Source organism: Eurytemora carolleeae, unplaced genomic scaffold, assembly GCF_000591075.1.
Source record: "Eurytemora carolleeae unplaced genomic scaffold, Eaff_2.0 scaffold708, whole genome shotgun sequence".
Lineage (NCBI taxonomy): Eukaryota > Metazoa > Arthropoda > Copepoda > Calanoida > Temoridae > Eurytemora > Eurytemora carolleeae.
In genome coordinates this window covers 68,384-80,613 of record NW_019396679.1, presented here as the reverse complement: position 1 = coordinate 80,613, position 12,230 = coordinate 68,384, and the positions used below count along the sequence as shown (strand labels likewise).

General features: G+C 33.6%; 2 protein-coding genes across 2 annotated transcripts; both read left to right on the top strand.

The window, feature by feature from the left end:
* Window positions 1-1,612: 1,612 nt before the first annotated feature.
* Window positions 1,613-2,065, top strand: LOC111707281 (probable splicing factor, arginine/serine-rich 7). The gene has a single exon (XM_023480362.1). The coding sequence runs from the start codon at window positions 1,613-1,615 to the stop codon at window positions 2,063-2,065; it is 453 nt and encodes a 150-aa protein (XP_023336130.1).
* A 4,844-nt stretch (window positions 2,066-6,909) lies between these two features.
* On the top strand, window positions 6,910-11,020 carry LOC111707291 (leucine-rich repeat neuronal protein 2). The gene is made up of 2 exons (XM_023480372.1): window positions 6,910-7,093; window positions 8,742-11,020. The coding sequence occupies exons 1-2, from the start codon at window positions 6,977-6,979 to the stop codon at window positions 10,377-10,379; spliced, it is 1,755 nt and encodes a 584-aa protein (XP_023336140.1). The 5' UTR covers window positions 6,910-6,976; the 3' UTR covers window positions 10,380-11,020.
* Window positions 11,021-12,230: the final 1,210 nt, after the last annotated feature.

The following is a 12,230-nucleotide window of genomic DNA, read 5'->3' as shown; positions in this document are numbered from 1 at the left end:
GGCCTTTTCACAATGCTTCTAAAGGGTATTTTCCCAAGTAGCAACTTCCCCAATGTGCAATTTCCCAAGCGGCAACTTCCCAAATGTACATTTTCCCAAAATGACAATTTCCCAAGGGGCAACATCCCCGTGAAAGAAAAAACTTCCCAAAATACATTTTCCCAAGTAAAAATTTCCCAAGTGGCAACTTTCCCATTAAGGAAAAGCGACAACTTCCCAAATGTACATTTTCATAAGTAACAATTTCCTTAATAAATTTATTATTTTTTCTTTAAAACAAGTAAGAACTGCAGCGCTCGGCCCCTAGGATGTGTTAGGGGGCCAAGCGCTGCGGGTAGGATACCCTAGCCGCAGCGCTCGGCTCCATAGCCCATCCTAGCCACGGTGCTCGGCCTCCACTGTAGCCTGTGGCGCCTCACACGCCTAACCTAACCTTAAATATTGTACTGTATTTTCTTTAAAAAATGTAATAGCTACAGCGCTCGGCCCCCTAGCCCATCCTAGCCTCAGAGACTTAACCTATCTGTGAAATAATTATAAGGATCGCTTAATACATTTTTACTCTTTGAAGAAAGGGTGTAGGCTGCCAACATGTTCTTTTGCCTTAACAATTAAACGGAGAGAAACAGATTGAAATTTTTTTTAAGTTGCGTATTTTCTTAAAACAAGTTGGAAATTGTCATTTGGCAAAACGTACATTTGGGAAGTTGCCACTTGGGAAATTGCACATTTGGGAAGTTGCCACTTGTGAAATTGTCACTTGGGAAGTTGCCCTTGGGAAAATGCCATTTGGACTTAACACCGACCGTAGATATTTCAAACCATAAATTTTAGCAGACCAAATAAATTTGATATTTTTAAAGGTTTACACCATCAGGTTAGAAAGAGGTAGGGACTAGAAAATTTGAGTATGTGGCAAAAACCCAATTCCTTTAAAATAAATTTCAAGCAATTTCTTTTCGTTTAAGATAACGTAGACTTGCAATAGAAGTTTTGATGGGTGTGAATTTTATTTAGCCTTAGGCACTTTACAACATGAATGTACGGCTTTACTTCGGTTTAAACTGGAAAAAAGGAAACCCAACTGATATGAAATCTCTATAAAAAGAGATGCACTTTATTGTGTTTACTCTCTAAATATCGAGATATTGATATGCTTGAATTCTACAGAGGGTTGAAATATAATATCAGATGTTTATTTGATAGTTTAGATCAACAATAAATTCGAACGACATCGAATAAAACGTTTGGATCAAAGCCATGTTTATTTATATTTAAATGTATTTTTTGCTTCACAGATTTATATTCTGCATCTTTGAATCATAAACTACTTTGGAACAGGAACAGGAACATGAGCAAAAACAGTGTTTAAAGAAGAATAAGGAAAAGGAACAAAATTAGCGGAATAAATTAGGTAAGAAACAGGAATAGGAACCAGATCAAAACAAGCGCTAAGACAAGGGCAAAGAAACAGGAACAGGAGCAAGATCAGAAGTAGCGTTCAGAAAAGAGTAAAAAACAGCAACAAGATCAAAAACAACGTTAAAACAAGGGTGTAGAAATAGAAAAAGGAATAAGAACAAAAGCTAGGGACAGGAGCAAAAACTGAATAATGGGTAAAAATAGGAGCAATTACATGAACAGGAACAGCTACATGAACAGGAACAATTACATGAACAGTAAAAAGAATAGGAGTAGGAACAAAAAAAGGAACAAAAAGAGAAGTAGAAAAAGAAAAAGGAACAAGAAGAGGAGTAGGAACAGGAACAGGAAAAAGAAGAGGTTTAGGCACAGTAACAGGAACAAGAAGAGGAATAAGAACAGGAACAGTAACAAGAAGAGGAGTAGGAACAGGAACAGGAAAAAGAAGAGGTTTAGGCACAGTAACAGGAACAAGAAGAGGAGTAAGAACAGGAACAGTAACAAGAAGAGGAGTAGGAACAGGAGCAGGAACATGAAGAGGATTAAGAACAGGAACAGGAACAAAAAGAGGCGTAAGAACAGGAACAGGAACAAGAAGAGGAGTAAGAACAGGAACAGGAACAATTTGAATATAATTTGTTAAGGCTAAAATAAGTAAAGAATGAGACTATTAAGAACATGAAGGAAATGAAAGAAAGTTTAATGTTTAACGGTTGGACGAATATTTTCATAATTTTGAATTCAATTATCCATGAAATGATAACGTGGACAGCTAATTGAATGATTTATTGATTTTTTAATTGATTGTTTAGAAACATAATTCAATAATAATATTAATCAAATTATATTCTAGACTATAAATTAAACAGTATTTGTTGGTTTAGGGACAGAACTATTTCAGGGTTGGAATATTATTCAATTATTTATGCAAAATCAAAGTAATTAGGTGAATTAGGTGATTTAAAGGATTTTCTTTTCTGTTTTTAAACGAGAAAAATCAATGTTCTCATTGGTTTGAAACCATCGAAAATTTTGATTAACTAACTTTCTTAATTCTGCAGTACAGTTACCATATTTACTGGAAGAACATGTAAATAAAAAAATCTCTAAAACAACTATCCACAAAGGCTTAAATAATGTTTTTCTAATTACATGAAATTGATATAAATACTAGAAAGAACAGCAACAACCTTTAAATATGAAAGCAATCAAAATCACGCAACCTCGTTGCCTTGGACCTGACCTTGCTAAATCATTTTGAACAAACATTCAACCATGATTGTCTGTTCGACTTCAATTATAAAAATTTAATTTTTAATATTTTACAGTGATAAAATGTGTAAGAAAAAAAACTTATTTTGGGGACTATATTTTTTTATAAATCTCTCTTCAAAATATTTTTTTTTCTAAGAGTTCAATTTAATGCAAAAACAATATAATGATGTGGAAATAACTATTTATAACACTGTTATTTTGGTTCGCAGTGTTATAAAGTTTTAGGACAGAAATTTTCTCTTTATCGAGAAGGTTCAAGCCTTTTAGATTAGTTTTGTCCCGAGCTTTAGCGACGGACAAAATATAATCTTAAAAGGCGAGAGCCTTCGAGATATAGAGACAATTTAAGTCCAAAATAATAGTGTTATAGGAATTTTTATGAAACGTTTGTTTGTGTACTTTTTTCAATGGCTATTTCTAGATCAAATAAGTTTTGAAACACAGCAGAAGTCAAAATATAAAGTTGATTTTAATTTTATTTTCATAAAATCAAAACTTTATAGCACACGTCCTATAATGTACAGCTAATTTAACATTATAGCACAATGATTACTTTATAGCACGTTCATTATGAAGTTCACTATGAAGTGAGGAAGAATGATAAAGTACACAATAGTTTTATAAAAAATAATTAAAAGAGAGAAAAAATTGCATTCTTACTCGGGGCATGGTGGGGGGGGGGATGAGAATTCTAAAAAATAATGCCACGTTCTATGTCTATCTTGAGAAAGATTGATTTGGTTCTCTTTCTTTCTGTAAATGTAGAACTTTTAGTTTTCAAACAATCACGAAACCTCGACAATTAACCTTCGCTGCTTATTGTATCTAATGAACAATTAAAGGTCATTAGAGGAGCAATTTGAATAATTAACATCCAGTAATTCAATTCAAGATTATTATGCAATAGATTGACAGCTAGATATACTACAGACTAATGAATTATTCAGTGCACTGTATATATAATACATGCATAGATAGATAGATATACTCAACCATTTCATTAATTAAAGTACGATTGGTAGATTCTATATAACAAATGTATAATGTAGAATCTACAAAAATATTTATCACTAACCTTTTAATATAACTGTTACTTTTTACAAAGGCAAGATCAGCATGGCTAATACAAATGTATAATATTCTACATTCTTCCTGCACATCCGAGTAAACAGTAGGTTTCGCCACCTTTTTGATCATTCAAAAGTTTTGCTCAGAAACTTGTTATGAGTTCATCCCCTCGATGAGCTTCAGATATTAATTTGAACTCTATTTTATCCCTCCACTGGGATTCTTTTGTCTATGAATATAATTTTGAATTAATTGAATACTTCAACCAATAGAATATTTGGCAAACCTTGCTGGAAGTTGAAGTGGGAAACAAAACTTTTATCAGACCAACATTTCGTTTTCATTTTAAAATTTACGAACACCATTTCGTTCTCATTTCAAAATATTAGATCCACCATTTTGCGCTCATTTTAAAATATTAGACGGCCATTTTCTTTTCTTTTCAAAATATCAGACCACCATTTTGTTTTTATTTAAAATACCAGATCCACCATTTTGTTCCCATTTTAAATTATTAGACCGCCATTCTATTTTATTTTCAAAATATCAGACCACCATTTTGTTTTCATTTAAAAATACCTGACCACCGATTTGTTCTCATTTCAAAATATTAGACCGCTGGTTTCTTTTCTTTTCAAAATTTACGAACACCATTTTGTTTTCATTTCAAAATACCAGACCACCATTTTGTTTTCATTTCAAAAATCCAAGACCACCATTTTGTTTTCAGTTCGAAATATTAAACCACTATTTTTCATTTTATTTCAAAATACCAACCAATTCATAATACCAGACCACCATTTTGTTTCCATTTATAATACCAGACCACCATTTTGTTTTCAATTCATAATGCCAGACCACCATTTTGTTTTCAATTCATAATACCAGACCACCATTTTGTTTTCAATTTATAATACCAGACCACCATTTTGTTTTCAATTCATAATCCATTTTGTTTTCAATTCATAAAACCAGACCACCATTTTGTTTTCAATTTATAATACCAGACCACCATTTTGTTTTCAATTTATAATACCAGACCACCATTTTGTTTTCAATTCATAATACCAGACCACCATTTTGTTTTCAATTCATAAAACCAGACCACCATTTTGTTTTCAATTTATAATACCAGACCACCCTTTTGTTTTCAATTCATAATACCAGACCACCATTTTGTTTTCAATTGATAATACCAGACCACCATTTTGTTTTCAATTCATAATACCGGCCGGACCGCTATATTGTTTTCAATTCAAAATACCAGACCACCATTTTGTTTTTGTTTTCAGGATACTTTTTTTATTTCAATATACCTGACCACATTGGTTTTAACTTTTTATACACAAACATGAAGCTAGAATTTTTTTTTCTTATTTCAAATATCAGATAACTGTTTTTTATACCAACATTTCAGGGCACCATTAGTTTTAATTTTTTTCTAAGACATTTTTTTGTATTTTATAAGTATACTGCAGGAGAAACAGGAAATGTGGAAATAGCAAGACCCAAATACACTTTCTTTAATTATTTACGAAGGAATTGGGTCTTTGCCACAAACTCTGATTTTCTAATCCATATATCTTTGCAACCCAATGTCCTTAACCTTAAATATTACAAACTATGAAGTCTGTTCAATCAAATAATCTAAGTTTGAAATATCAAATGTAAACCATCAGGTTGTAAAGATATAGGGATTAGAATATTTGAGTTTGAATTGATATTTTTTTTCAGAATATTAGGATATCATTGATTTTCATAAAAATGTTGATGAACTTTTTTTTCTTTACAAAAAATTGAAACAACGTAATTTGTAACATTTATTTGTTTGAATTTTTAAAAAACATTTATTCCGTTCGTAACCTGGAATCCAATAATCATTCTTTATTTGATTATTCTTGTTTCAAAATGAAAGATGCGTCTATTAAAATGTGAATATGTAACACTTTAAAAATCTTTTAAATCAAGGTGTTAAATATTTTTCTCTGGATTATGTTTGAGTTGTAAATCAGGCAAAGTTAAGGAAATTTAGCCTGATTACGTTTAATCTGTATATTGCATGAGTATACTATTAACTATAATCCCTCAACATCTGTATTTTTAGGTATACTGGCAGGATAGAGTCCCGGCCCCGTAGAGCAAGAAAATGTTAAGTTTTTGCCTCACAAAAAAGGACCAAAGAACATTTTTTGTTTCGATTTCACCTGTTAAAACTATTCCTACTTTTTTTTCCCCACCTAGTGTAATCGTTGATGATTTTGTGTGAACCATGCGTCATTAAAATTGCAATAATAAAACCAAAGAGAATAGAATAGATTTTAGAGGGGAATGTACTAGAAAAAAGTGTAAAACGGCCATTTTGTTGTACTGTTTCCATACTACAGGTGTACTTCACATATTTATGCTATATAACCTTTTGGGCCCTGGAATATCATTTTATAGAAAATTTAAAATTAATCTTAAAAGAAAACCATATTATGAAATAGGCTGGTTTCATAATTGACCAATGATCATTTCACATAGACTCTATGCCTTTCACTTTACAAAAGATGATTTTCCGAAAAACTATAAATCAAATGATGTTATTTATACACCTTATTCATTATAAAGTTTATTTAACAGCTTTAAAAAATTCGAAATTGAAATGGATAGTCTAGGGAACATACTGTATTAATGTACTCTACTGCATATAATTTGTGAACATTTACATGATTTCTACACTGTGAACTCCCTTTCAGACTGAAAAAATTCATACGAGAGATTCTCTAAATTCCCCTCTAATATATATTCTATTCTCTTTGAATAAAACTCTTCAAAAACTATTCAATAACGGGATTGTATTAACTCAATTAATTGTACTTTTTTAGTTTTATTTTCCAACCAAAAAAGGCCGATTGCATTTAACTGTAATTGTATTGTTTACAAAAAAAAGAAAGATTGTTCAGCATTTAGCTTGAATTGTTGAGAGTTTTCTAAATTACCTGCAGTTTCCTTGGCTTGTAAAATGCATTCAATTTCTTGTTATTTAAACAACATGGAGAAATTTATGTTGTACCGTCCCGAATAGGGTAAATGCGCCGGACTGTACCGACCAGATCCTTCCTTCCTCGTCCCGGTCTGGTCCGCTTGAAACGCCGTCGCAGATAGAAACACTGCAGTCATCAGTTTCCTATTAGACTTCGACACCAATGGAGCCAAACTAAAGTGCAAAATGTTTTATTTACTTTTGGTGTTGTTGTTTTGCAAACCAGTTTTCACGTTCTGTCCGGACGGCTGTGGTTGCGATGAAGAGAAAAGTTTAGTAACATGCATCAGAACAAAGCTAGAGGTAAATTTTGTTGACAATTCCAAATTTTGGCCGTTTGTATTTTTCCATGATAACTTGAACAATTGGCAGATTTTTGTGAAACATTAAATAAGCAATATTTAGTTCAATTCAAGTGTTAATAATGCTGTTGGTGTAAAGTCGAATGTTTATTAGGTGATGCGGAAAATATATAAACTAGATTTAGATTTAAATTAAACTTGACTACATTTTTCTACAGATTTACGCTTCCCTTCTCCTCATCTTTTCCCCCATAATTTTGGGTTTCTCCTCAGACTAGTTTCTCCTTATTCTAGTTTCTCTAAGTTTCTCCTTATTCTAGTTTCTCTAAGTTTCTCCTTATTCTAGTTTCTTTAGGTTTCTCCATATTCTAGTTTCTCTAAGTTTCTCCTTATTCTAGTTTCTCTATGTTTCTCCTTATTCTGGTTTCTCTATGTTTCTCCTTTCCCCCCTCCCTCCAACCACTAACACTTCACATGAAAGTTACCCCCTCCAATAAATATGAGGTTTGTATAGTGTGTATATCAAGGTATAAAACTATATTGATAAATTGTAAAAGTTTGAACCTAAAAGTTGAAGTTAAAAGATAAATTCTGGTTTAGAAGGCTAGTTCCAGCTATTTTTACTGGGACATTAATCTTTAGAATGTTCTACATAATTCCTATTTTCTAGTTATACTCCTGGGAGCAGCCTTTACTGCTCAAATTAAACTTTTTATCTCATTCTAAGGTTTTCTCTCAAACCTCCCCCCCCCATCCCACCACCCCCACCATCCTCCTCATCCTGCCTTACAATTAAAGTTTAACATCATTACAGTTTTTATATCCTGGTCTCTTCCCAACTTCTTTTTTAGCTTTATTGAGCTTTTTTATGTCTTAAATTCTTTTTTTCTTATTCTTATTCTTACTTTTAAATCTGAAATTGATGTGGTTCAAATTATTGATCTATTTCATGTAACGATATGACCCCGACAAGTCAAGATCAATAATCTTTCTATGGTTCAACCTTTCTTGAATTCATTACTGTTAAATACAAAATGAAAAAATACGTAAATATTATTTGAGATTACATATTTTGATATTTCATATTTCACATATAAAGTTTAATATTTTAAATTTGAGGTGTAACCCCACTCCTTCCTTTAATCCCCTATTGAAGTAAAATCTAAAGTGTTGGAAGCCGGGAAAAGATGTGAAATTATGAAAAGTCCTTTCAACATTTATTATTAAATTTCAACTTCCTAGGACATGAAAATAGAAGACGACACACATATATTAACTTTACACTCGGTAGTAGTTGTAAAGTACTAAGTGGACAAGAGAAAAGAGGAAAAGAAAATGATTTCGGCTTACACTATCTGTACTTTTTCAGTAGAAGATTAGAGGGTCTGTGCATTTTTAGTTAAAATTAACTTCCATCATTTTTATCTTCTCGGAAATCTTTGCAGCGACCCGAAACTAGACTAATTAAGCCACGAGGGGGGGGGGGCATAGGGGACACACTGTACAAGGCCATGGTACATTTTCAAGGAATTTAATTAAATATTTTAAAAATGTCTCTTTCTTTTATCTAAAGGAAAGAACATCATGCAAGATATCCATTATTCAAAGATTTAACATTTTGAAAATATTTAACTCTTGTTTTATTTCAGGTTATGCCGATTAGTTTGAACCCTGGGATCCGAACCCTCATCCTTAAATACAACGTGTTCCATACAGTAGACGCTAGCTTCAACTTCTACCCTAAGCTGGAGTTAGTTGATCTATCCAACAATGGGATTGTTTCCATCCCAGACCGTGGATTCAAGTCTCAACGATCCCTTCTGGATCTCCGATTGAATGATAACAAGATTTCAGAGCTGAACGCTGAAACCTTCCATGGACTTGGTAAACTCAAAAGTCTTGAGCTGAGGAAGAATTTTATTGAGTCTCTTCCTGGTTTTATTCTCCAGGAGCTGATTGAGCTGGAGATTCTGGATCTAGGGAAGAATAGGATCTCTAGAATAAGCCCTGAAGCCCTGACAGGTTTAACCCAGCTCCGTGTACTCAAGTTAGATGACAATAATCTGAACCGAATACCGGAGGGAATAGAAAACCTTCCCAACCTAGCGGAGTTGCACCTCAACAGGAATAAGATCAGGGTTGTTCCAGACCGGTCCCTTCTCCTTCCAACCCTCTCCTATCTTGATCTCAGCAGTAACATGATTGAGAGGATTCATGAGAAAGGTTTCGATAAACTTGTGGATCTCCGAACCTTGAAACTCCAGGATAACAATCTGTACGAGGTTCCAAGCACCGCGTTGGTATCTCTCAACTCCCTGGAAACCCTGTATATTGGACAGAACATGTTTTCTAGGATACAAGAGGAATCCTTCTCCTCTCTCCGTAGATTACGTAAACTTGACGTATCAGGGTGTCCCTCGCTCACACACATTGAAAACTTTGCCTTCACTCAGAATTCTGATTTAAAGGAAGTGACCATTGCATCGAATAAACAGCTGGGCACGATCCAACCCGAGGCGTTCCTGGGGGTACCAGATCTGGAACGTGTAGATATAAGTAACAACGCCCTGGAACACATACCTAGTGCCCTACTACCCTGGCAGAGACTTGTACATTTCCAGATCTCAGGAAACCCGCTCCACTGCGACTGCGCAAACTTCTTCCTTAAGGATATCATCTACTCCATCGTGAACAGTAGTGAGACTGTTCGAGTTGTGAGATGTTGGACTCCGGCCTATCTCAGAGACCAGGATTTAGCCCTGCTTGAACTAGAGTGTGATATCACGAGTAGTTCAAGGATTGAGGATACAGATATCCTTACTGTTATCATAGTTGCCACAATAGTTTCAGTCTTCCTGGTTCTCTCTCTTCTTCTCCTCTTCGTCCGACTCCGACGTTCCAAATATGGAACTCAAGTTCCTGTAAAAGATAAGGATATCTTACAGTATGAAGAGACTGAACCCAGATACGTTTCTCCGTTCTCCGTTAAACCCCATGTTGTCTCCAACCCATACCAGGAAACTCTGATCAGAAATGAGCAGTATTTCGCGACCCTGGCCAGAATGGATCCTGGTTTCTCTGAGCACAAGTTTAACAGAATTGAACCTGTATACCAAACAAGACTAGAGTCTGATTATCAGACTAGGTTGGAGCCTCTATACCAGGCCAGACTGGAGCCAGTTTACCGAGAACAGATCTATACAGATCCGAACCAGATCTCTAATGCTGGGACTCTAGTCAGGATTAATCCTAAATCCCACTACGAGGATCCAATCTCTATACTTTAGACTCTATACAGAGGGGATTACAGAGATATTCATTAGCATTATAGTTTCAGTTTGGAGACAAACTACTTTTACAAATCATTCATTCAGTTACACCTAGATGCATAGATGCTTAGATGCATATATAGTTACATCCAACCCTAGCCGAACATTAGACAAGAAAACTTAGATTTTTAGAATTTAAAGTCGATAGTTTTCATAAAATTAGGCTAGACAGCCTGTATATGCAGGAGGGGCTGGATTAATGCAATTTTCATGCTCTCTCTCTCTCGCTCTCTCTTTACAATTATCTTGTTCTCGCAAATTTCGTACAGATCTCAGTATAAACGTTCCAAGGTTTCAAACCAGAGCAGAATTTGTCTGCCGACATTCTGTTGGTAAATGGTATTTTTTTTGCAACTAAAACATGCATTGCTTACTGTACGTACAGTACATGCATACAGTACAGTACAGTACAGTACAGTATAGAACAGTACAGTACAGTACAGTACAGTACATGCATTGTTTACTGTACGTACAGTAGTTAGACTGAGATCTGTGAATTTACTAAGCAATACAATTGCTCAAAGCTGTGATATATATTTATCTAATTAATTGAATTATAATTTAATTCTTCATTGTTTCGTTAAATTTAAATTAATAAACATAAGATATTATGAAAATAATGATTTATTCTTGTAGTAAACCCAGTTAGAATTAGACATTCAATTTGATTCTAAAAATGGCCGAGAAGAGAGATAAAGTAAGATAAAAGCAAAATATAAAATTTTCAGATAAAACCTAATTTTCAATTGATTAGTTTAGAACATCCAAAATTGAAAAGTCCTTTTCTCAGTCTTCTGTTTCAAAATGCAAGGACAGATTAGGACACACTGTAGCAGGGTTTAGATATATAATGAGGGGTTGATATCGGTCAATCCAGGTCTATATTCTGGACTGTATAGTGTATACCCCAGGATTTAGATATATAATGAGGGGTTGATCGGTCAATATTCTGTCAGTAAATCCAGGTCTATATTCTGGACTGTATATATAGTGTATACCCCAGGATTTAGATATATATTGAGGGGTTGATCGGTCAATATTCTGTCAGTAAATCCAGGTCTATATTCTGGACTGTATATATAGTGTATACCCCAGGATTTAGATATATATTGTGGGGTTGATCGGTCAATATTCTGCCAGTAAATCCAGGTCTATATTCTGGACTGTATATATAGTGTATACCCCAGGATTTAGATATATAATAAGGTCTGTCAGTAAATCCAGGTCTATATTCTGGACTTTATATTGTATACCCCATGGTGAAATCAATTAGGACGTTATAGTAGCCTATTAAATGATAATAATAGCCTGTGGTCTTTTTAGATCACTATCAGAGAATGATATCAAATTAATTTCTAGATGAAAGACTAGTTTAAAGATAGGTTACTAAGATATCATGAATATTGTACCAGTACAAGAATAAGAGTTTATATAGTATTGTAAGATAATGGAGTTTTTTAGCAAAATGGCGCGAATGACCACACGTTTAAGTTTAAAAATATAGTGATAATCAGAAAACCGTGAAATAGGAAGACGACATTATAGCAAAACTTAAGTGTATTTGATGAATTGTTACAAAGAAATAGTTTTACTTGGCATCACTTATTAGATCACTAATTTAGTGAAATGGATCTGTTTATACTGCACAATTGTTATGTCTCATGCTCATTGAACTTTTAAAAGTTATAACTTGCTTTTTAAAGTCGTCTTCTAATTTCAGAGTTTTCTGGTTATCACTGTATAAAACCAGAAGATATCCTGATAAGACCTAAACCTTGATATGCTGAGGAATCTTCAATCTTAATATAT